The sequence below is a fragment of the Hemiscyllium ocellatum genome, chromosome 36, assembly GCF_020745735.1.
Source record: "Hemiscyllium ocellatum isolate sHemOce1 chromosome 36, sHemOce1.pat.X.cur, whole genome shotgun sequence".
Taxonomy (NCBI): Eukaryota; Metazoa; Chordata; class Chondrichthyes; order Orectolobiformes; family Hemiscylliidae; genus Hemiscyllium; species Hemiscyllium ocellatum.
In genome coordinates, this window is record NC_083436.1 from 31,411,562 (window position 1) to 31,435,707 (window position 24,146).

The window sequence follows — 24,146 nt, forward strand, 5'->3', positions numbered from 1 at the left end:
TGTATGTATGTATGTGAGCGTGTGTGAATCTACATACAGTTACATTGCTGGTGAAATGTTTCATGTAAAATTATCATCCAGCTGAAAGCTGTCCTAGAATACAACAATGAAACCTGAATATGAAAAATGTGGAGACTGAATAAAAGCTTTTGACAGTTTTCTCAGTTCTTGGCTATATTAAAGAAAGCAGAAGAAGTAGATAAATAGAAGTGTATTTCAAAGTATTGGGGAATTGTGATTTTATCTAGACAAGACAGAAGATCAGTTGAACTGACAGAACATAAGTGCTTTGCAGGAAATCCATACTATGATAAACTATACACTGTACAGACTAACACTGTAACAAAGTCATAACATACAATTCAATTTACAGACCCACATTTTAATCAAGCTTTCTATTCAATGTCAAGCATAACTTTAAACATTTGTTGTATGCCTTTCAGTTTTTTCTAGTTTTCAGTTTGAGAAAAGCTGCCGTACATATTTCCTTATGACTGCCTTCAGTGGAAGCTAATCTCAGCAGCACTTTGGTGGAATGTTCTATGAGCATAAGGTTCTGGGCTTTTATGGTGAAAAGTATGAAGATCTTACAAGTGTATTTGTGTCCTTTTTCCAGCCTTTAACAATAGTTAGCCTACAAGCTCTGCTTAAAACAAATTAACTGCTGTAAAAGAAACCAGCGAATTTTGGCATTGGTTTAAGAGGGAGGGGGCTGGAAGATTGCAGAAAAGGAAGGGGACAGGAGCCTGACTTCTTCCTGCCACTGTGGTTTATGGGTGACAGTAGGAAACCTGACACTGCAGCCACCCACCAGGTACCCAATTCATCCTCTCCATCGAGAGCTATACCCCACCTGTAGAGGATCTCCCCCTAATTCAGGAGGTCCCAGCCACTGCTTCCACCAGCCTGAAGGCATCCACCATTGTGGTGGCCACACACTTGAGTTATACCCTCAGCAACAGTGCTCTCCTTGGGCTATTAGGTTTTGCAAGTATGGCCTCTCAATTGGGTGTCAATGGCAAAAGTGTCACTTTCAGTCCTGCTGTCACTGAGATGAACAATCTGTGTTCAAAACAAAAACACTGTGGATGGTTTGAAATGTGAGAAATCAAAACAGAAAATGCTAGGAATACTTGGCCAGTATCTGCAGAAAAAGTAAAACAATTGGTTAATATTTAAGATGGTCAATGTTTCATTAAAACTGACAAAAGATAGCGATGTGAATGTTGCTAACCAAATAAAGGGCGGATAGGAGGGATCAGGGGAAAGAACAAAAGGAAGGGTCTGAGAGAGGGAGGGAAACAGAGGAGATTAAAAGACAAAAACGGATGATGAAAATGGAAAAATGAATGAGCAAAAGATGAGTCCAGAAGATCAGTACATGACAATTGATAAACCATTTTCACCCCCTTGTGTTTGAAAAGGTAGGAGCAGTCATGTTCTGTGATTCACATCTCAAATGGCAACTGGCCTGTTCTCTTCACAGACCCCGACTGTTCTGACCTCCTGATTTACGATGCCAAACAGTTTCAGACTTGGCAGTTCTGTTCTGCACATTTGCAAACTTGTTATCTGTGGCTCTAGGTGTCTCTTCTGGATTCGTGTGACCCCAATGGTTTCTTCCTTATCTACGAGTGATTGTCGTCTGACTATAGTAGGTGCTGCAACTCTGATTTGATCTGCAATACATAAATGTTGATTCTCTCATACACCTTTCAGGTACAAGTTGTTCAAATTTTGCTTCATCATCTCTGGTATGATATTAATGCTACATCATCTCATTAACATATCTATTCTCATTATACTACACTGAGTTTTTAAAATTACATTTGTTTCTTTAGCAAGTTATTTTTGCAGAGAAAACAAGTTTGTTACCAAAACTCCTGCCTAATCTGATATTTCTTCTGTGTTCCATACAGAAATGACCAGCTGAGTGTTTCCAACATTTGCTGTTTCTGTTTCAATATTTCTTGCATTTCCAGTTTCCTTTAAAGTCTAGATGCTGCAAGATCATCTGGATCAATATCCTGACAGGAACATTCATCAAGAGCATCAGAACCTTTAGTTGCTTGAAAAAATCACCTGAGGTGGACCTCACAGTCTATGCCTAGGAGTTCATAATGTCTAAATACTGGCTTGTCAAATAGCTTGATGTCAATCAGTTCAGAGTATATTAAGAATTTCATCTTCTGCCTTTTTTGTTTTCATTTACAAAATGATGGTGTCAGTTGCTATGCCAGAAAGTATTGCCCATCCATTATGCCCAAAGGATCAAGTTAAGAATCACCCATATTGCTGAGAGTCTGAACTCATATGGAAGTCAGACCAGATAAGGTTGGCATGACATTAGTGAACCAGAGTGGTTTTCGCAACAGTCATTTCATGGTCTTCATTAGACTCTTAATTCCTGAATTTTATTGACTTCAAATTCCACCATCCACCTTGGCAGGATTCAAACCCGGGTCCGCAGGACATAATCTGTGTCTCTGGATTAACAGTGAAGCAATAATACTATGAGGTCATCACTGAGTGAATGAATGAGCACTCTTGACAACTAAAGCCTGACAAAAATGTCATGACCTAACAATCATTTGTTAACCCTAAAAATGAGTTGGCAACACTGAAAATGCAAACAGTTAGTGAATAGGATGGTATCTGACTAGTATAGCCATACATCTTCTGTAAACCCCCTTCACTGTGCCACTTACATATATCAAGATGGTCATTTATACAGAAACCGTTCCAAATAGGAAAGGACATTGTTTTTAAAATCAAACCAGCATACAAGCCTGTGATTTTGATTTATTCTTTTCTTGATATTTTCTAATCAACCCGTTTGGAGATATTGTTACACAGCTCTAGAGCCACTGAGACTTGAACATGGGCCTCCTAACTCAGAGGCAGAGACACCACCATTGCATCACAAGTGCCTTGTATTGCTGGTGAGGAATGTATTGGTTGTCACATTATACTTCGTGGCTTCACCAGCAGTAACCCATTCCTTTTATAGCATTTTAAGATGACAGTTCTTAGTACCTCTCACCTATAGCCTTTAATCAGAAACCATTTCCAAACTTAGATAATGGCATAGATTTCCCACTTTCTCTTTATATGCACTTGAGATAGAAGCAGAGGTTGTCATCTCTGCTCAAGAAAAGTGGTGAAAATGTGTTGCTGGTTAAAGCACAGCAGGTTAGGCAGCATCCAAGGAACAGGAAATTCGACGTTTCGGGCCAGAGCCCATCTGGCCCGAAACGTCGAATTTCCTGTTCCTTGGATGCTGCCTAACCTGCTGTGCTTTAACCAGCAACACATTTTCAGCTCTGATCTCCAGCATCTGCAGACTTTTTACTCAAGAAAAGTGGTATCAACTTCAACATTAATAAGGCAGAGAAATGAGAAACTAAATTATTATTCTTGGCAGGGAAGAATGATTTTTCTTTTTATATTATAGGAGAAAGTGCCATGGGAGGCAGGAGACTTGGCGTCACACCCAACATTTGAAGTTCTGATCCTAACTAAATCAAGTTTGTTTCATTTTTGAAAGACTCATGCCCACTAACGGGCAGATTCATAACTGTTGATGGGAATAGTATTGGTTACGATTCAATGACAAATAAACGTTTGCTCCTGAGAAAAAAAATATTTACATTGCCCTTAATGGGCTTTGCATGTAAATGAATCAATCGGAAATCATGGGTAAACTACTGGTGGCGGTTAATAGTTGAGAAAAAAAAACATGGTTGATTTGGCAGTGGGGGAAAAAATACATTTAGTTGTACATACTTCCAAATCTTAAAAAAAAGGAAAGGTTATTTGCAGGGACTCTTGTGGAAGAGAAGTAGCGTCCTTGCCCTTTGAGGCAGGAATTGAAAAATGTGCTGGAAAAACACAGCAGGCCAGGCAGCATCTGAGGAGCAGGAGAATCGACATTTCGGGCATAAGTCCTTCTTCAGATTCCTGAAGAAGGGCTTATGCCCAAAACATCGATTCGCCTGCTCCTCGGATGCTGCCTGGCTTGCTGTGTTTTTCCAGCACCACATTTTTCAACACTGGTACTCCAGCATCAGCAGTCCTCACTTTCTCCTCTGAGGCAGGAAACCTGGGTTCAAGTCCAATCTGCTGTGAGGTGTTAATGAAACCACTGAACAGGTTGATTTGAATATATATAAAAGGTTATTTATAACACCCTCAATGTATTAAGAGACGAGCACATTATTTCCCATTCCAATTTGAATTAGCCCAGCTATCTTTCCCTGCCCTTCTGTGAAAGGTGCAGTGTCTCGGTGAGCAATGTTTGTGTCTTGTACTTTTAATAAGTAAAATGGGTGATTCAGTTGTAGGATATTTAAAGAAAGAATAAAATGTACTAACTACTGAGTAAAGCACTCCTCTGATGTGTTTTATTTTGGATGCCCCAGAACGTCAAACAAGAATCCCCTCAAGGATTACTCCTGACTAATTCTACAGAGTACACATAGCAAGTGAGCACTGAGGAGTCAAGGAGTCAGAGATGTACAGCATGGAAACATTCCCTTTGGTCCAACTTGTCTATGCTGACCAGATAGCCTAACCTAATCTAGTCCCATTTACCAGCACTTGGCCAATATCCCTCTCAAACCTTCCTATTCATATACTCATCCATATGCCTTTTAATCAGACTAATTGTACCAGCCTCTACCATTTTTGCTGGCAGCTCATTCCATGTATGCACTACTCTCGGTGTGAAAAAGCTGCCCCTTAGGTCCCTTTTATATCTTTCCCTTCTCACCCTGAACCTATGCCCTTTAGTTCTAAACTCCCCCACCCCAGTGAAAAGACCGGAGTCTGCAATGTAACAATTCAGAGTTGATTCAAACATTACTGAAAATAATCACTGAATATCCAAGGCTTTTATATTATTTTGAAGCCAAAAATGGATTGAACAAGCAAAATAAGGTACTGCTATGCTATTTAGAGTCATAGTCAGAGATGTACAGCATGGAAACAGACACTTCAGTCTAACCCATCCATGCCGACCAGATATCCCAACCCAATCTGGTCCCACCTGCCAGCACCTGACCCATATCCCTCCAAACCCTTCCTTTTCATATATCCATCTAGACGCCTTTTAAATGTTGCAATTATACCAGCCTCCACCACTTCCTCTGGTAGTCCATTTCATACGCACACCACTCTCTGCATGAAAAGGTTGCCCCTGAGGTCTATTTTATTTCTTTCCCCTCTCACCCTAAACCTATGCCTTCTAATTCTGGATTCCCCCATCCCAGGGAAAAGACCTTGTCTATTTATCCTATCCATCCCCCTCATGATTTTATAAACCTCTATAAGGTCACCCCTCAGCCTCCGACGCTCCAGGGAAAACAGCCCCATTCTATTCAACCTCTCCCCATAGCTCAAATCCTCCAACCCTGGCAACATCCTTGTAAATCTTTTCTGAACTCTTTCAAGTTTCACAACATCCTTCCGATAGGAAGATCAGAATTTCACACAATATTCCAAAAATGGCCTAACCAATGTCCTGTACAGCTGCAACATGACCTCCCAACTCCAATTTCCAAGTAAAGGAAAGCATACCAAATGCCTTCACTATCCTATCTACCTGTGACTCCACTTTCAGGTAACGATGAACCTCCACTCCAAGGTCTCTTTGTTCAGCAACACTCCCCAGGACATTACCATTAGCTGTACAAGTCCTGCTAAGATTTGCTTTCCCAAAATACAGCACCTCACATTTATCTCAATTAAATTCCATCTGCCACTCCTCAGCCCATTGACTCATCTTATCCGTTGTGAATGAATTATTAGCTTTGTTTGATAAGAATGAGAGAAACGAGTATTTATATGATTTTATTATGTCAATTCAACTTTCATCATGAAATATTTGTGTGTTAACATCATACTTGGCATTTTATATATACTTACATACGAAACTAGGAGAATCTACTTTTCTCTCGGTGTTATGGAATGGGGTTATGAACTGAGAAAATAGCTGCAGGATAAGTTTCTTTTGTACAAAGAAGCTGCAGTTACGTATGGTAGCCACAGTAGCCTTACACAGAACAGAACAAACTCCATCCCCACTCATTGTAAAGATGAAGAATGACCTGCAGCTATTATAGTTCCAGAAATGTTTATTTCAAACATCACCAAATTCTAGTCCACTGCTGTGGTTCTGTACACCATCTTGGCAGTAAAATCAGGCACCAACTGATTTATTAGAAGATCTACAGATTTCAGAATCCACTTAGCTTTCCAGGACCAAACCCCCTCCCAAAAACCAAAATTAAACTACGTGGAATGAGCAGAAAACATTCAACAGCTATCATCCTGCTTTGATAGTGTGCCTTTAATGTGCTGAGGTGTCTCAAAGTGCTTCACAGAAGTATCACTAATATTTAACACAAGCTACATAGGGAGATATTAGGGTGGGTGATAGGCAGCACTGTTGCATTAGTTCAGGTCCATGCAAGGTGAACAGTGAGACGTCAGTCATAACAGCACTGCAACATCCCATGAATACATTTTTTAAAAGTCTAGGAGGTAGGAAAGACACAGCTTAAAGTTTCAACAGCAACAAAGCTGAGCTGTGGGCAAAGACACTGAGGTGGAGTTGGTTGCCTTGGTGATATGGCGGCGACATGCAGAGAAGTTCAGGCCTATTCCCACTCCTAATTCATATCACTAATCTGTGACAGCAACAGAGTCGGTGGTGAGGGGACAGAACCAATAATTAGATGGAGCAAAGTTCTGCTCATTCAGCACTGGATGTCACACAAGCAGTGAGAAATCAGAGTGTGTGAAGAGTGTTTTGAGAGATTAGCTGGTGAGGTAGAAGCTGGAAGTCAGTTGACTGTATGTGGAAACTGGCATTTCTTCAGATGATATTATTTCAGAGCTGCATGCAGGAGAAACTAGGTGGCTTGATTTTAGATTGGCTGCTGCACCCTAAAGGGCAAGAGCTCAGATACGGAAAGAATAGCCACCGGAAGCCAAGTAAACACAGATAAAATTCAAAAACCACATTTTTTTTCCTGTCACGCTTCCCTTATCAAATAGTATTAATGGTCAGTCTGCTGATCAAGAGTGCAGTCTTTGCAGCATTTCCAACACACGTAACATAACACATCAATTCCTCTCTGGGATCAGGGAACCCTCAAGACTGCTCAGTGTTTTCCAAGCTGCACAACAAAAGAGTTGGAAGCAGAGACAAAGCTGGTTAGCATCTCACAGTTTCAGAAATCCATTAAAGATGAGGATTTTGTCTTAGGCCTGTCACCCCATCACATATATTAAACAGGAGCATTGCTTGCAAGGACACAGACCAACTAAAACAAATCCACTAATCATCTACCAACGAATCAGATTTGTCACTAAACTAAACAAAACAAACACATTTGAATCTTTACCATTTCTGTGTATTGTTCTATTTGGGACTCAACATATAAATTTGCTCAGTTTACAAAAATAAAAAGAAGATATTCATTGAAAACCCATGTGGCATAAAGATGTAAACAATGACCATAAGGACGGAGGGACTAACATTTCATTTTTCTTCAGCTGCTTTCATTCCCAAAGATCATGTTGCTGTAGGATTTCTGCTGCTGTTCTTTCATACTGTCTTTGACTTTGGCTCTCTTCAGAGCTCCGTCCCTGGACAGAGAGAAAAAAAAAATCTCATCTTCGGAGATTTATGAATTTATAAGGACAAAGCTTGGATTTACTGGAAACATCTAGAGAACACACAAAATCAACAGTAATACTGGAGCCAGATGCTCATCCTTACATGAATTTTGATAATACCCAAACACATTCAAAACAGTACTCTTTTGTTAGCTTCAAGATTAGAAGATTGTGTTTCCCATGCTTGGCAGAATTATTAGAGAGCTATTAGTAGTGCCAGAGTGATCAGTAGGCTATTTAGTGTAGAATGTGGAAGTGGGTACTGTGGTTGCTGGAGATTAGAGTCAAGATTAGAGTGGTGCTGGAAAAGCACAGCAGATCAGGCAGCATTCCGAGGAGCAGGAAAATCGACGTTTCGGGCAAAAGCCCTTCATCAGGAATGCGTCCTCAATCCTGATGAAGGGCTTTTGCACGAAACGCCGATTTTCCTGCTCTTCGGATGCTGCCTGACCTCCTGTGCTTTTCCAGCACCACTCTAATATTTAGTGTAGTGTGTTCATCTAGACAATTTTTTTTTTTTAAAAACACATCCCTTGCTTCCACTGTTACTCTCTTCATCTTCCTCAGACCCTTATTCCCATCCCCACAATCCCTCCATCCCAGAGGGTGGCAGAAGCTTGCAAATTGTACAAAAGTACTCTGACACTGGAAATAAAATAGAAAATGAAGAAAACGCTCAGCAGGTCAGGTTGTACCTCTGGAGAGAAAGAGAGAGTCAGCATTTCCTGACAATGACCTGGCTTTACGGAAGTGAGATACATTAGAAATGTAAGAAGTTTTGAGCAAATGGAAGTGGGGTGGGGAGGGGAGATGAAAAAGGGAAGATCTATGATAACATAGACAGCAAAGAAAGTAATGGGAAAGTAAAGAACTAAAAAAAATTCTGTATTATGATGTGGGCGGCACGGTGGCACAGTGGTTAGCACTGCTGCCTCACAGCACCAGAGACCCGGGTTCAATTCCCGACTCAGATGACTGTCTGTGTGGAGTTTGCACATTCTCCCCATGTCTGCGTGGGTTTCCTCCGGGTGCTCCGGTTTCCTCCCACAGTCCAAAGATGTGCGGGCCAGGGGAATTGGCCACGCTAAATTGCCCGTAGTGTTAGGTAAAAGGGGTAAATGTAGGGGAAAGGGTGGGTTCCGCTTCGGTGGGTCGGTGTGGACTTGTTGGGCCGAAGGGCCTGTTTCCACACTGTAAGTAATCTAATGATTATGGTGGAATTACTCAACTTTAATGCCCAAGGCTTTCATGGACTAAAAATGGTTTTGAAAGGATACTACTCTCCCAAAATGGCTGCTGTGATCACCTGACAAGTTCAGGCAACCCAAGTGGAATACATGAAATGGGCTGCCTCAGAATTACCATGTGGAACTGAAACTCAGTGAGGAGTTACATTTCATTTTCTACTACCTTAGTTGACTTAATATCAATTAAAAAGGGAAGTCTCCAAACATTCACTCCAATGCATTATCCATTTAAAATAATTGCACAGATTAGTTACCAGGCAAGATCCACTAAGCCTCCCTGCTGAGCTATAGCTGCTTTGACTCTGTTGGCAAACTGCACAGCATCTTCATCTTCCTGTAGAGTAAAGGGAGAGGCAAATGGTCACTCAGTCATCACTCAGTTCCTGAAAGTTAAAATGTGCAAGAGTCAGTCCTTTGTGAAAAAAATATAATGTCTCAACTAACGTGATCATACAAAAGAAGTTTTAAAGCTTTCAGAAGTTTTCAGAGTCTCAATTTCATTATAGCGCACGCAAACCTCCTTTGGTATCACTCATGCAATTACAATTGGGGCAACAGTTCTTCATAAGCCTTGCTCCTGACCCAAGGAATCAAAAATATCAGGTTGATACCAAACTGCTGGACCTCCAGCCATTATCAAGGGGTGTTCAGGATCTGTGCAGAATTGACCACCCAAAGAGTGGCAGCAGACTCCTTCGAGTCAGAAGGTTCCAGTTTCAAGACCCACTCCCAATAACAGTGCACAAACTGTTGAAGGAGTGCTGCACTGGATACAGGGCAAATCTTTCAGAGCAGATTTGAGACTTCTCTGTCTTTGCTTGTTAGTGATCATAGGAAATTGCAACAATCCATCACTATGTGCTAGAATGTGTTATTTTGCCCCAATTCTTGACCCCTTGCCAATCTTTATTCCTCAACAAACAAGTTTTGCCTGAGCATCATTGTCATCTTGTTGGTGCTGAGACTTTGCTGGGAGTATATTGGCTTCTGTTTCTCTCAGGTTTCAGCAATGGCTACACTACAGGAGTAACACCATTGGCTGAGAGGCTTTGGGATATCCTGAGGTGTGAAAAGGTTCTACACAAATCTTGCTTTTTCCTTACATTGCCTCTTGATTGCTTATGGATGGTCAATCCAGCATTGGACTTACAGTCATGGAGTCATACAGTCAGACAGCACAAAAAGAGACTCTTCAGTCCAACTAGTCCATGCCAAACGTAATCCCAAACTAAACTAGTCCCACCTGCCTGCTCCTGGCCCGTATCCCTTCAAACCTTTCCTATTCATGTACTTATCCAAATCACTTTTAAGTGAAGCCTCTTCTGGATTACTGTGTCCAGTTCAGGTTGCCTGGTTATAGCAAGGATATCATTAAGCAGGGTTCAGAAGGGATTTACCAGGATGTTACCGGGTATGGAAGGTTTGAGTTATAAAGAAAGGCTGGATAGGCTGGGACTTTTTTTTTCTCTGAAGTGTAGGAAATTGAGAAGGATCCTCTATTGGATAAGTACAACGTCTGCCTAAAGTTCACATTGAACCCATCAATTCCTCAGCCTTCTTTCACAAAAAGCCACAACATGCTGAACCGTGACCATCCTTTATATTTCAGCATGTTTGGTTTTGACACTAGCATTGAATTTATGCCCTTCCTGTTTGTTGAAACTTCCTCCGTGCAGCTGTTTCCTGTTTTGTAAGTATGATTACCCAGTAATGAACAATGCTCGATGCCATCTCAGAACAGTCCATTTCCAGGGAGGTGCTACACAAACACTGCCTGAGTACAATCAGCCTTACAAAACTTACCCGGCTCCAATTATTCTTATACAACTCTCCACGGAATTCTTCATTACCTTCAGTCATTTTGAGTCTTTTAAAACCTAAATTTGGTGTCACCGAATACCTTTCCTTCCCACGCCTATTTTTGTTTAGTCTGTGGTCCAAACCTTGATAGTTTAATTCATTTTCTAATTAAATTTTGGTGCACAATTTGGCAAAACTGAAGTCAAAGGTGAATCAGTTCAAACTGAAGTGAGTGCATCAGCAGCTAGTGCTGGAGTGAATACCCTCAGGAGTGCAAGTTCCTGCAGGACCAGGGTTAAAGGGAAATGAATTCCATGAAACTGCAATACTGTCATGTTAGTGGACTGGAATCACTACTATTTCAAATTCAGACTTATAAAGTGAAATCAATGGCCTGTTCATCAATTATCCAGTTATTGCAATATAAAATGAGTTGGCAATTATTGTGATTCTGAGAAATCATACATGGTATGGGCAAATAGGTTGTTCTAATGTTGAAATGTGAGTCATGATTATGGGTTAATTAGTAAGAAATTTGCCCTGCTGTACCTGCCCGGGAAGTCTTCATTAGGGATAATGTAAAGGGAGCTTTATTGAGAATCTAACCCATCCTATACTTGTCTTGGGGTGTTTGTTAAGATATTGTAACAGGGAACTTTGGCAACTAAATATCCCAGGATATCGATGCTTTAGGCAGGATAGAGAGGGAAGTAAAAGGAGTGGAGGAGTTGCATACTGATCAGAGAAGATATCACAGCTGTGCTGAAGGAGGGCACTATGGAGGCCTCGAGTAGTGAGGCAATATGGGCAGAGCTCAAAAATAGGAAAGGTGTGGTAACAATGTTGGGGCTGTCCTACAGGCCTCCCAACAGTGAGCATGAAAAAGAGGCACAAATATGTAAACAGATTATGGAAAGATGTAGGAGCAACAGGGTGGTGGTGTTAGGAGGTTTTAATTTTCCCAACATTGACTGGGATTCACTGAGCGTTAGAGGTCTAGATGGAGCATCCAGGATGGTTTTCTAGAGCAATATGTAAATAGTCCAATTCGCGAAGGACCATATTGGACCTGGTGTTGGGGAATGAGCCCAGCCAGGTGGTTGAAGTTTCAGGAGGGGATTACTTTGGGAATAGTGATCACAACTCATGGACAAAGATAAGAGTGGTCCTAAGGGAAGAGTATTAAATTGGGGGACTCAGCAGGAGCTGGGGAATGCAAATTCAGAGCAGTGGTTTGAAGGCAAATCAACATTTGATAGGTGGGAGGCTTTTAAAGAGAGGTTGATTAAAGTGCAGGAGAGACATGTTCCTATGAAAATGAGAGATAGAAATGGCAAGATTAGGGGACCATGAATGACATGTGAAATTGTGAAATTAGCTAAAGAGGAAAAAGACAGATGAAGCTTTGGAAGAATATTGGGAATGTAGGACCAATCTGAAATGAGGAATTAACGTGGCTAAAAGGGGTCATGAGATATCTTTAGCAAACAGGGTTAAGGAAAATCCCAAAGTCTTTTATTCATATATAAGGAGCAAGAGAGTAACTAGAGAAAGGCCCAATCAAGGACAAAGGAGGAAAGTGGAGTGAGGGGAAATGAGTACTTTGCGATTCTTAATTAGTACTTTGCATCGGTATTCATAGAGGAGAGGGACAGGATGCTGAGGTTAGGAATACATGTCTGATTACTCTAGGTCAAGTCAGCAAAAGGAGGAAGGAAGTGTTGGGTATTCTAAAAGGCATTAAGGTAGTCAAGCCCCAGGTCTGGATGGGATCTATCCCAGATTACTGAGGGAAGTGAGAGAGAAAATAGCTGTGGCCTGAACAGATACCTTTGCAGCATCCTAGAACACAGGTGAGATCCCGGAGAACTGGAGAATTGCTAATGTTGACCCTTGTTTAAGAAGGGTAGCAGGGATAATCCAGGTAATTATAGACCAGTGAGCCTGACGTCAGTGGTAGGGAAACTGCTGGTGAAGATACTGAGGGGTAGGATCTAATCCCATTTGGAAGAAAATGAGCTTATCAGTGATTGGCAACATAGCTTTGTGCAGGGAAGGTTATATCTTACCAATGTAATAGAATTCTTTGAGGAAGTGACAAATTTGACTGAGGGAAGGGCTGTCATATACATAGACTTCAGTAAGGCATTTGATAAAGTTCCCCATGGAAGGCTGATAGAGAAAGTGAAGTCACATGGGGTCCAGGGTGTACTAGCTAGATGGATAAAGAACTGGCTAGGCAACAGGAGACACAGAGTAGTGGTGGAAGGGAGTTTCTCAAAATGGCGAACTGTGACCAGTGGTGTTCCACAGGGATCCATGTTGGGACCACTGTTGTTTGTGATATACATAAATGATCTGGAGGAAGGTGTAGGTGGGCTGATTAGCAATTTTGCAGAAGACACTAAGATTGGTGGAGTAGCAGATAGTGAAGGGGACTGTCAGAGAATGCAGCAGAATGTGGATAGATTAGAGAGGTGGGCAGAGAAATGGCAGATGGAGTTCAATCTGGGCAAATGTGAGGAGATGCATTTTGGAAGATCCAATTGAAGAACGAACTATTCAGTAAATGGAAAAGTCCTGAGGAAAATAGGTGTACAGAGAAAATTAGATGTTCAGGTGCATCGTTCCCTGAAAGTGGCAACGCAGGTCAATAGAGTGGTCAAGAAGGCATTTGGCATGCTATGCTTTATTGGACAGGATTTTGAGTGGAAGAGTTGGCAGGTCATGTTACAGTTGTATAAGACTTTGATTCGGCTACATTTGGAATACTGCACACAGTTCTGGTCACCACATTACCAGGAGGACGTTGATGCTTTGGAGAGGGTGCAGAGAAGGTTCACCAGGATGTTTCCTGGTATGGAGGGCACTAGCTATGAAGAGAGTTTGGGTAGATTAGGATTGTTTTCATTCAAAAGATGAAGGCTGAGTGGGGCCTGATTGAAGTCTACAAAATCATGAGAGGTGCAGACAGGTGAAAAGCAAGAAGCTTTTTCCCCCAGAGTGGGAGACTCAATTACTATAGGTCACAAGTTCAAAGTGAGAGGGGAAAAGTTTAGGGGAGACATGCATGGAAAGTTCTTTACACAGAGGGTGGTAAGTGCCTGGAACACCTTCCCAGCGGAGATGGTAGGAGCAGGCATGATCGCGTCATTTAAGATGTACCTAGACAGATACATGAATGGGCAGCAGCAGAGGGATACAGACCCTTAGAAAATAGGTGGAGGTTTAGATAGAGCATCTGGATCAGCGCAGGCTTGGAGGGCCGAACGGCCTGTTCCTGTGCTGTAATCTCCTTTTTTTTAAATTCTAGTTTTGGACTTGCCCACCCAAGAGATAAAAGCCTTGACTACCTATCCTAGGCATGCCCCTCGTGATTTTATAAACCTCTGTAAGGTCATCCCTCAGTTTCACACACTCCAGGGAAAATAGTCCCAGCCTATTCAGCCTCTACCTATAGCTCAAATGCTCTAAACCCTGGCAACATCCTTGTAAATCTTTTCTGCATCCTTTCAAGTTTAACAAAATCTTTCTGATAGCAGGAAGACCAGAACTGAATGCAGTATTTCAAACGTGGTCTAACCAACATCCTGTTCAGCTGCATAATAGAAAATCTGAGTTTTTCTGATGATCTGACAGCTGTTGAGGTCAGATTTCAGCAAGCCATATATGTGACTTGAATCTTTCAGTTCATTTACAGCATTGGTCCTGAGGAAATTTGACCTTTGCCTCAGATGATTAATCAGTTATCACTGCAATTGGTTTCTGAGGGGGCTGTAACATTGGCAGTCTAATTACAAGAAGATTGCAAACACTATTTGTGATCTTCATACAACAGCTTATGTTTGGACTCCCAAAAATATTGGAACAACAGTGAACAGTGCTTGACATGATGAACATTCAGGGTAACGGTATAGATTACTACGTTGTTAAATCCATCCCTCACAAGCTAAAGCAGGTCCATACTGCTTGTGCTTTGAACATTATCTGATGCTGATGAAACACTATTGCAAGCTTACATTCTTATCACACAAACATCCACAATACATTTGCAAGTCATGCATTCTCTTTTTTTGCACACTTCTACCAAATATTCCTCAATCCACAAGCATAAAGGAAACAGCCTGTCTAAATATGCCACACGGTAAATTGATCTGGGGACCAAGAGTGACACTGTAGCTCTGCAGTTTGATTTTCTCGTCTGGTACTGCAGAGAAACTTTTACCCTCCAACCTGCTCTCCTTCACAACTTTCCAAGTTACGACAAGTTTTCCTGACCAACTGAAAACAATCATATAAAAGTCTTCCATAAAATACAAGCCGCTAGATGCAAATACGAAATAGAAAGTGAATTACCCCTGAACCAATGACCTCCCGCCATCTAACCTTGTAGAACTTGATGGTCCACTTAGTCTGAACTGCTGAATGACAAAGTCATGTGAAGTCAGTTAACAACAAACAAATCAGTTACCTGTCTGCTCATTGGAGGCAGGTACCAAACGTTGCAGACTATGGCCCAGCTGGTCATCATCTGGAGCAGGTAGGACACCATTCCATATTTGCTGCTGTTCCAAAATGCATCACCAAACTGAGGATCGTACTGTGACAAAAACAATGAAGCAAGCTCACTGAACGTTTGTTACTCTAGTCAACATTCAAAGAGGTCAACTGCTGCAAGTAAAAATATTAGGTGTTTATGACAGCAAAATCTCACAATTAGCATGATTTCACAAAAGCAACCTTATTTTTTCGTCAGCCAGAAAGGTACTGAAATCTTACACTGAAACTCAAGAGGAGAGGATTGATTATTTAGAAAAAGCAAAGAAATTAACTCTATGCAATTATCTTGAAACAGAACACACAATCCTATCAATATCAATAACTGCAAATTTGAGAAAGCAATATTTTCTCATGAAGGGTCACATGGTAACAAAGGAGAAATTTGGTTCCACTAGAAGAGGTGTCTATAACCACGTATTTTCTAAAGGTTGTGGCTTCGAATAAACCTGTTGGACTATAACCCGATGTCATGCGATTTTTTTTACCTTTTTTTAAAAATACACAGAGTGGTTTGTGTGTGGAATGAACTTCCAGAAGAAGTAGTGGTGCAAATACACTTACATTATTCAAAACACATTTGGACAAGTTACATGAATAAGAAACATTTAGAGGGATATGGGCAATGTGCAGGCAGGTAGGACTAATTTAATTTGGGATTATGATCAGCAGGGACAAAAGGGTGTGTTTCTGTACTGTATGACTCATAGCTAGAAGACACAGATTAAAAGTCATATGAAAAGAGCCAGTGGTGAGATGAGGAGAATTATTTTTCTTAAACACAAAAAGAGTTATGATCATCTGAAAGCAGAACTTCCAAAAAGGTGTAGGATACAGTGGTCTTGAAGGGAGGAAACAAAAGCAATTTCCCACAACTGATTCTTACGCCTGAAGGAATTTCAGAGATGAGACTTTTAACAAGCACTCTTTAGTCAGTTCGAGCCTGCAACATAACTTGATGGCCAAATATCTCGAGAAGTAAAATATATTTTCTTAAAAATTGAAACAAAATGGCAAGTCAAATTCAAGATGATCATTAATCATTTACCTTGATTGCAACAGGATATATTGTTCCTCCTACTTCAAAACTTCCTTTTTTAAACATCATCACAGACGTATTGTTTATGCAGGTACCTGGAAAGCAAGTTTCATATTCAACAGTTAGTTTGCAAATGTATACCCAAAAGGAAATACAGTTTGCAAAAGATTCCACTGTTAATCAACCAAGCTAACATTCCATAGTAACACATAGCCTAGGTCAACATCCAGTGTTTTTGTTTTAGGTGTTATTCCATTTGCTACAGTTTGATCCATTCCTCATGAAAGGATCAAAAGGAAATATTTGAATGTAAAATTGACTTATTTAAGAATCTTTATTTGTAAATTTAGTATCACAAGAATTATCTTCAGACCTTAAGCAGGAGCATGAGTCAGCAAATGAACTGTAGGCTAAGTAAAGACCAGTGACCCTGGACATTCCTAAAGACCAGAAGTCAATCAAGTCTCAGAAGAAAACCATTGAATCCTAGACAGCATTCTAATTTCTAACATTATGCACACCTTTGCTCTGAAGAATACCAAAATATACATAAAAACAAAAGAATGGAGAGCACGAATAGGCTATTCAGCCTCTTGAGCTTACTCTGCTTTTCACTAAGGCCTTGGTTGATGTAATTGCATATTCTCACCTCCTCCAATAAGCTTTGACTCTCTCGTCAGTCAAGTATCTATCTACTTCTGCTGAAAAATATTCAATGCCCCTGCCTCCACTGCTCTCAGGAAGACAGTTCCAAGGACTCTCAAACCACAGAAAAATATTTCCCCAATTTTCACCTTTAAGTAGAAGGCCCTTTACTTGAAAACTTTGCCTCCTAGTCCCGCAAGGGGAGACATTATTGCAGCATCCACCTTATCTGGCTCCCTCAAGATCTTATAAGTTTCAATACAATCAGCACTCATTCTTTTAAACTTCAATCCTCATGTGGTAACCCTTCCATTTCAGGTATCAGTCACACAGATTTTCTGTGAACTCCATCCAATGCATTTAGATTTTTCTTAAATAATGAGACCAAATGGTGCACAGAGTATCCAGAAGTTCAATAAGAATATGCAAGGGACGCAGGAGAGATTACATGTAGAGCTTGTGCTAAATTATGGGACAGGGAAGCACATTTCTTTTAAATATGCCAGTTAGTTCAAAGTGATTCCTTTTGCACTTTCATCGGCTTTCAAGTAACACATGAAAGAAACGTGCTGGCCCTAAAATTGTCCTTACCTTCAGGAAATATTAAAATTGGCAATTTTGTCTTGTCTGCAATGTGGTCACTTAGTCTGTGAACAGAACAGAAGACTCATCACAGGGGAGAAAGCCTTTTGACAACTGTAATGGTTCTCTAATCTTTGTTCTATTTATTAAACAACAGGCCAGTTATTAATGCATATTAAAAAACCTAAAACATCAAACTCTACACTACTCCGACTCACCATGCTCACCCATAATCCTCACCATGAAAGTTCCTCCCCTCAGAAGATATTTTCAGGTTGAAAATATCAAATTGAGATTCACTGATTTTTGATATGTAAAAGTACTGAAGAATACTTAAGCAAGGCAAGTAGATGAGGGTTAAAATAGAAGTTCACAATAAACTAATGGAATGGCAGAACAGTTTGCATCATGCATCTATGTTCCACTCTTTTGAGTGAATGTTTGTTACAGAAGGCAATTAGTTATACTGTCTGTGTGGTAGATTCTGAGTCTGTATTAATTACAATGTCTGGAAAACAAACATACAGTTTTATCCCCAACAAGTAGCACCATGACTAAATGATGACTGAATGACCAGCAAAACAGTTTTAATCAGAAGTTCAATATTTGCCTCCAGCAGAAAAAAAGCAGACATTTTGAAATGTCATTGACTGCTTGCCTTTCCATCAGACAGCACAGAAACATCTATTCACAATACGCACACTGCCATGCATTTTCCAAATTCACAGCAACCACTCCCAATGTCCTATACAATCCCACTGTCCTATACAATCGGAAGGCCATCACAGAACCTCCCATTCATTGAGTCTCTGAGAAAGGGGGCAATGACAGCCCCATTACTACCTGGGAGGACACATCAAAGGAAGAAAGACAAAACAAGATATTGCGGACATAGGCAAACTGAAATTAAAGCCAAAATTGCTGGAAATATTCAGCAATTTGGAAATATTCTTTTCATAGATGCTGATGCACTGTACTGAGCATCACCAGTAATTTCTGTTTTGTATAGGTAGCATCGTCCAGCAGCAAAGGACATGGCCAAAGCACTTTGCAGCCTGTGTAATATTTCTGAAGTGTGTCATATTGTAACGTAAAACTCACAGCAGTCTATTTGCACTCAAATATCATGGTCCTGTAAACAACAAGGTGAGAATGACTGTTTAAGTGATGTTGTTTGAGGAACTCAATGGCCAGCATAGGAATGGCTCAGCAGAAAAGATTTACAAGGTTGTTGCCAGGGTTGGAGGGTTTGAGCCATAGGGAGTGTCTGAATAGTCTGCGGCTGTTTCCCCTGGAGCATCGGAGGCTGAAGAGTGACCTTGTAGAGGAGCATGGGTAAGGTGAATTCCAAAGTTTTTCCCCCAGGGTAGGAGAGTCCAAAACTAGAGGACAGAGGTTTAAGGTGAGAGAAGAAAGATTTAAAAGAAACCTAAGCGGCAAGTTTTTCACACAGAGGGTGGTGTGAATGGAACGAGCTGCCAGAATTGGTGGAGGCTGGTACAATTACAACATTTAAAAGGCATCTAGATGGGTACATGAATAGGAAGGAAGGGTTTAGAAGGATATGGGCCAAGTGCTGGCAAATGGGACTACATTAGGTTAGGAGATCAAGTTGGGATGGGCAAGTTGGACTGAAAGGTCTTTTTCCATATTGTACGTCTGTGTGACTCTCTCTCAATATTACAGTCGGATCATCAGCCTTCATGAGCTCAGCCCTGGAGCAGGAAGTAAAGCACGATCTTTCACCTCAGAGATGTGAATGCCCCACTGAACTGCAAATTACAATCCAAATGATAAGCCTTATTAAAGGAATGCAGGAAATCCAACATTGTGGATGTAGCCTCTACGTTCGAGTGTGTTCAAACCCTTGTTGGGACAATAAGAAGATTAGCACAATGATAAGTTGTTAATCACTAGGCTGATAACCGTTACTGAACCAATCTTTCTCCACTTTAACTCCTGCAATCACGGACAGGAAAATCTGAACAAATGCAAGTTCATGATTGCCACGTGGAACAGTCAGTGTGTCTAACCTTTTTAAAACGAGATGGCGATCTTTCATTTCAGATCGTTCAAACCAGACATGTGGGCAAGCCTTCACCATTGACCTCTGAATGATTCCCATCAGCCCACCGTGGACCTGTCCAACCTGTTCAGAAATGGACCAATTAACTTTTTTTTGCAGCTGATTTCTTTTTCCTCCCCACCATCATCACATTGAAAGAAAACAATTAGCAAAGTACATAAAAAAATTTATCAAAACACTCATTACAAGTTTTGCCTACCCTTTCAAACTCATGGACATTTCATTAAAATTGCCAATGTTTCATCAGACTGATGCTCACTGTTTAACAAAACTCACAGCAATTCTAAAGCAAGAAAACAAATATTGACAAAATATTATGTTGCAGGTTTTGTTGCAGCTGTATAGGGTGCTGGTGAGGCCACACCTGGAGTACTGCATGTAGTTATTATCTCCTTACTTGAGTAAGGATCTAGAGCAGTGCAGAGGTGCACAGGAGATTCACTAAGTTGATTCCGGAGTTGAGAGGTGTGGCTTATGAGGAGAGACTGAATAGACTGTGATTATGTTATGTACAGAGAGATCTGGGTGTTCAGGTCCACTGTTCCCTGAAGGTGGCAACGCAGGTCAGTGGAGTGGTCAGGAAGGCATATGACATGCTTTCCTTCATTGGATGGGCTATTGAGTACAAGAGGTGGCAGGTCATGTTACAGCTGTATAAGACTTTTGTTCGGCAATATTTGGAATACTGCGTACAGTTCTAGTTGCTACACTACCAAAAGGATGTGAATACTTTGGAGAGGGTGCAGAGGAGGCTCACCAGGATGTTGCTTGGTATGGAGTGTGCTAGGTATGAGGAGAGGTTGAGTAGATCAGGATTACTTTCATTGGAAAGACGGAGTTTGGGGGGGGGGGGGGGGGTCCTGACTGAGATCTACAAAAGCATGAGAGGTATTCACAGGGTGGATAGCAAGAAACTTTTTTCCCCAGGAGTGGAGGACTCAATTACAAGGGAATATGAGTTCTAAGTGAGGGGGGAAATATTTTGGGGAGATATGCTTGGAAAGTTCTTCCCACAGAGGGTGGTGGGTGACTGGAACGCATTGCCAGCAGAGGTGGTAGTGGCAGGAACGACAGCTTCATTTAAGATGTATCTAGACAGATACATGAATGGGCAGGGAGCAATGGGACACAGGCCCTTATAAAATAGGCAGCAGGTTTAGATAGAGGAACTTGATTGATGTAGGCTTGGAGGGCTGAAGGGCCTGTTCCTGTGCTGTAATTTTCTTTGTTCTTTGTATATTCCTTAGAATTTAGAGGAATGAGCGGGTATCTTATAGAAACATCTGAAATTATGAAGGAAATAGACAAGGTAGAAGCAGGGAGATTCCATTGGCGGGTGAAACTAGGACAAGAGGACATAGCCTCAAAATTAAGGGGAGCAGATTTAGGACTGAACTAAGGAGGAACTTCTTCACTCAAAGGGTTGTGAATCTGTGGAATTCACTGCCCAGTGTAGTAGTTAAGACTTCTTCCTTTAATGTTTTTAAAGCTAAGAAATTTTTGAACTGTAAAGGAATTAAGGGTCACGGTGAGTGGACAGGTAAGTGGAGCTGAGACCCCATAAAGATTAGCCATGATCTTATTGAGCGGGGAAGCGATCTCGAAAGGCCAGATGGCCTACCCCTACTCCTAGTTCTTATGTTACTATTATGTCAAGCCTGTTGTTTTAAATCACGCTATCTGTTGACAGGGTTGGATTGAATCACCAAGCCATGTTTGCAAGGAGGAAACAGCAGCAGGTAACTATGATTATTACGTGATCTGCAAATCATTTGTTTTCCATGTTTTCCAGTTTATGTGGCATTCTCAGATTGAAATATTCAAACTAAAGGAAGAATCTAGAAGCAGTAAATGGCTCATTGGCTGGTGTGCCCATATTTTCTCAAATAAAATTGCAGGACATACACTATCAGATGTTGCAGAGTACGCTCTGTATCTGTTCCTGGGACATCTGTATACTTTGCTGCAGCCATCACTCAAATCTAGTTACCAGTGTGCCCAATTATTCCAGCATATTGTCTCTATGGTAGTTTTCTCATCAACCAAATTTCAGAAGAAAACCATATGTGTACATAGTATTGATCGTGGATGGGAGTAGACATTTACGTTAGTTGGAAAACACAGTCCACCCACTGGTTGAAAGCAAGCAATTATCATCCATTCTGCCAACTGGAACCCAGAGTACTATATAGCCCCATCCACTGTACTGAACAATCATAGGGCAGATTAGGATCACATGGCTTCTGATGTAAACACACAATTATTAATAATAAAACCAAAATACTGCAGATGCTTTAAATCTGAAATGAAAACAGTTCTGAAGTCATATTGGGCTTGAAATGCATTTTGTACTGGGCAGTAACTAAGCTCCAGTCAGAACTAAAGAACATACTAACTCAATATTTGCAGCAACCCAACATGGAGGCTTCATTCCAAAGTTGTGCATTCCAAGAACCCCAAACAAGTTTGAACAAACCCACAAACCCAGCTGATGACCCTCCAATGTTCATATGACACATTTTTAAAAGGGATGTTGTCCAAACATAAGATACACCAACTATAATACAAAACAAAATGTTAACTCTGTTTCTCTCTCCAGAGATGCTGTCATAGTTGCTGAGTTTCTCCAACATTTTGTTTTATTCCACGCAATCATTAATGGAGCATACAAGGGATGGACATTGAAGCAACTCTTGGATGGGCACATGGAAGATACTACAATGAAGGATATGTAGGTTAGTCTGATCTTAGGATAAAAGGCTGGCACAACAGTGAGGGCCAAAGTGCCTGTACTGTTCTATATTCCACACAATCAAGGACATGGTTCCTGAAGCAAGGATATTACTTACTCTGGATAATCACCAGAAAACAGAGACAATATGGTGACTCCATCATTAGCTCAGTGCGCTCCTCTTTACTCAAACTTACCTGTTATTTCAAGTTTTTGAGCCATAAAAATTTAGCACTCCAGTGTCAGTTGGCTAGATGGCTGGTTTGTGATATAGAATTACATTAACAGCATGGGTGCAATTCCTAAACTAGCTCAGGTTACCACAAAGGACTCTCCTTCACAAACTCTCCCTTTGCCTGAGGCATGGTAATCCTCAAGTTAAACCACCATCAGTCGTCTGTCTCTGTCTCTCTCTCTCTCTAATAAGACAGCAGATCAACAGTCCTATAGGATAATGGTGATTTTACATCTGAAATGGGTATTCTAAAACTAGGGGGCACAGTCTGAGAATTAGGGCCAGAGATGTTGGGAAACTTCTGCACACAAAGGGTCGTAGATGTTTTGAACATCCATTTCCACAAACGGTAGTGAATGCTGGATCAGTTGTTAAATCTTAAATCAGACTGAGACAAATTTGTTAAGCAAAACCTTTTAATGGATATTGGCCAAAGGAAGGCATATGGAATTAGGTCTCAGATCAGCCATTATTTCATTGAATAGTGGAACAGGCTTGAGAGCTGGATGTTGTTCCAATGTTTTATTGAAATTGTTTCACCCAAATCATTTCATAAATCCAATTGTGGGAGCAAAACAATTTAATTCACTGGAGAAGAATTCAGGACATTCCCTTTATTTTTGGCTGAGGAATAATAGTCGTTAATGAAGGAGATCAAAGCTAAGAGAGAAAAGACTGGATAATAGCGATGGGAGAAGAGTGAGAGAAGTGGGTAGGAAAGGGGAGGAAGAGATGAAAATGGATACAAGAAACAGAGTAGAGAGGATCATACAGGAACAGAGATGCAACAGAGAAATGGGGACAAATCAATCTCTGTAAAAGGATAAGTTGTCCAAGTAGCCTTCAGCAGGGAATTCAAATATTTCAAACACTCATACATTGGTGTGAGGCTTCTTAATATGCATATTTCTTGCTGTTTTTATATAGAAATAGACAAGTTACAGGAGCATTATCCCTCTCACCATTGCGTAGCCTCCATCATTGGCTAATATGACGACATCAATTGGTGACGTGTGGTTGGCTACACAAATGCCTCCTCTCTTGGGTTTGTTTTCCCTGCAATTACAAAGCATTACTCAAAAAGTGCCCAATATCAGAGGTGACAATCCCTTAAACCTTCAATACCTTGATTTATTCTACATCAAGGTGAAAGGTGCCCATACCCTATATTAACCAAAACACAAAAAAAACTGTTAGCACTTGTGATTCTGACCAAGTCTAGACTATGACAACCTTTGGAGACCATCTCCAACCAGATGGATGAGATTAAACTTTGTTCAGATCTGGCCACAGCCAGACTGAAACTGCCTTTTGTACTGCAATCCAATTCTTTTCTCATGAAGGGAGGTAAACAACCTGCCAGCTGTTTACCATCCAGGAAGAGAGTGGCACCAAGAAATAGTTAGTGCAAATAAGCACACACCTGCAGTGTTCATGCATACCCTCATTATCATTTACATATCATGTACACTACTGAAACAAGTCACCAAGACCAACCAGCTTGTGTTGACATTTATGCCCCACTCAAATCTACACCCATC

At 40.9% G+C, this 24,146-nt stretch overlaps 1 protein-coding gene across 4 annotated transcripts in view; it reads right to left on the reverse strand.

The window, feature by feature from the left end:
* Window positions 1-231: 231 nt before the first annotated feature.
* The window catches only part of gpat3 (glycerol-3-phosphate acyltransferase 3), a 64,642-nt gene continuing 40,727 nt past the window's right edge, over window positions 232-24,146 (reverse strand). For 2 of the 4 annotated variants that reach the window (XM_060851556.1, XM_060851554.1), the window contains exons 7-13: window positions 23,568-23,661; window positions 19,587-19,702; window positions 17,563-17,618; window positions 16,336-16,421; window positions 15,202-15,330; window positions 9,185-9,264; window positions 5,859-7,653 (exon numbers count right to left, since the gene is read on the reverse strand). In XM_060851556.1, the coding sequence (XP_060707539.1) occupies window positions 7,557-7,653; window positions 9,185-9,264; window positions 15,202-15,330; window positions 16,336-16,421; window positions 17,563-17,618; window positions 19,587-19,702; window positions 23,568-23,661 (658 nt within the window). In that variant the 3' untranslated portion in view covers window positions 5,859-7,556. Of the gene's footprint in view, window positions 1,680-5,858; window positions 7,654-9,184; window positions 9,265-15,201; window positions 15,331-16,335; window positions 16,422-17,562; window positions 17,619-19,586; window positions 19,703-23,567; window positions 23,662-24,146 lie in introns of those variants that run through there. The other 2 variants (XM_060851555.1, XM_060851557.1) reach the window with 2 other exon arrangements.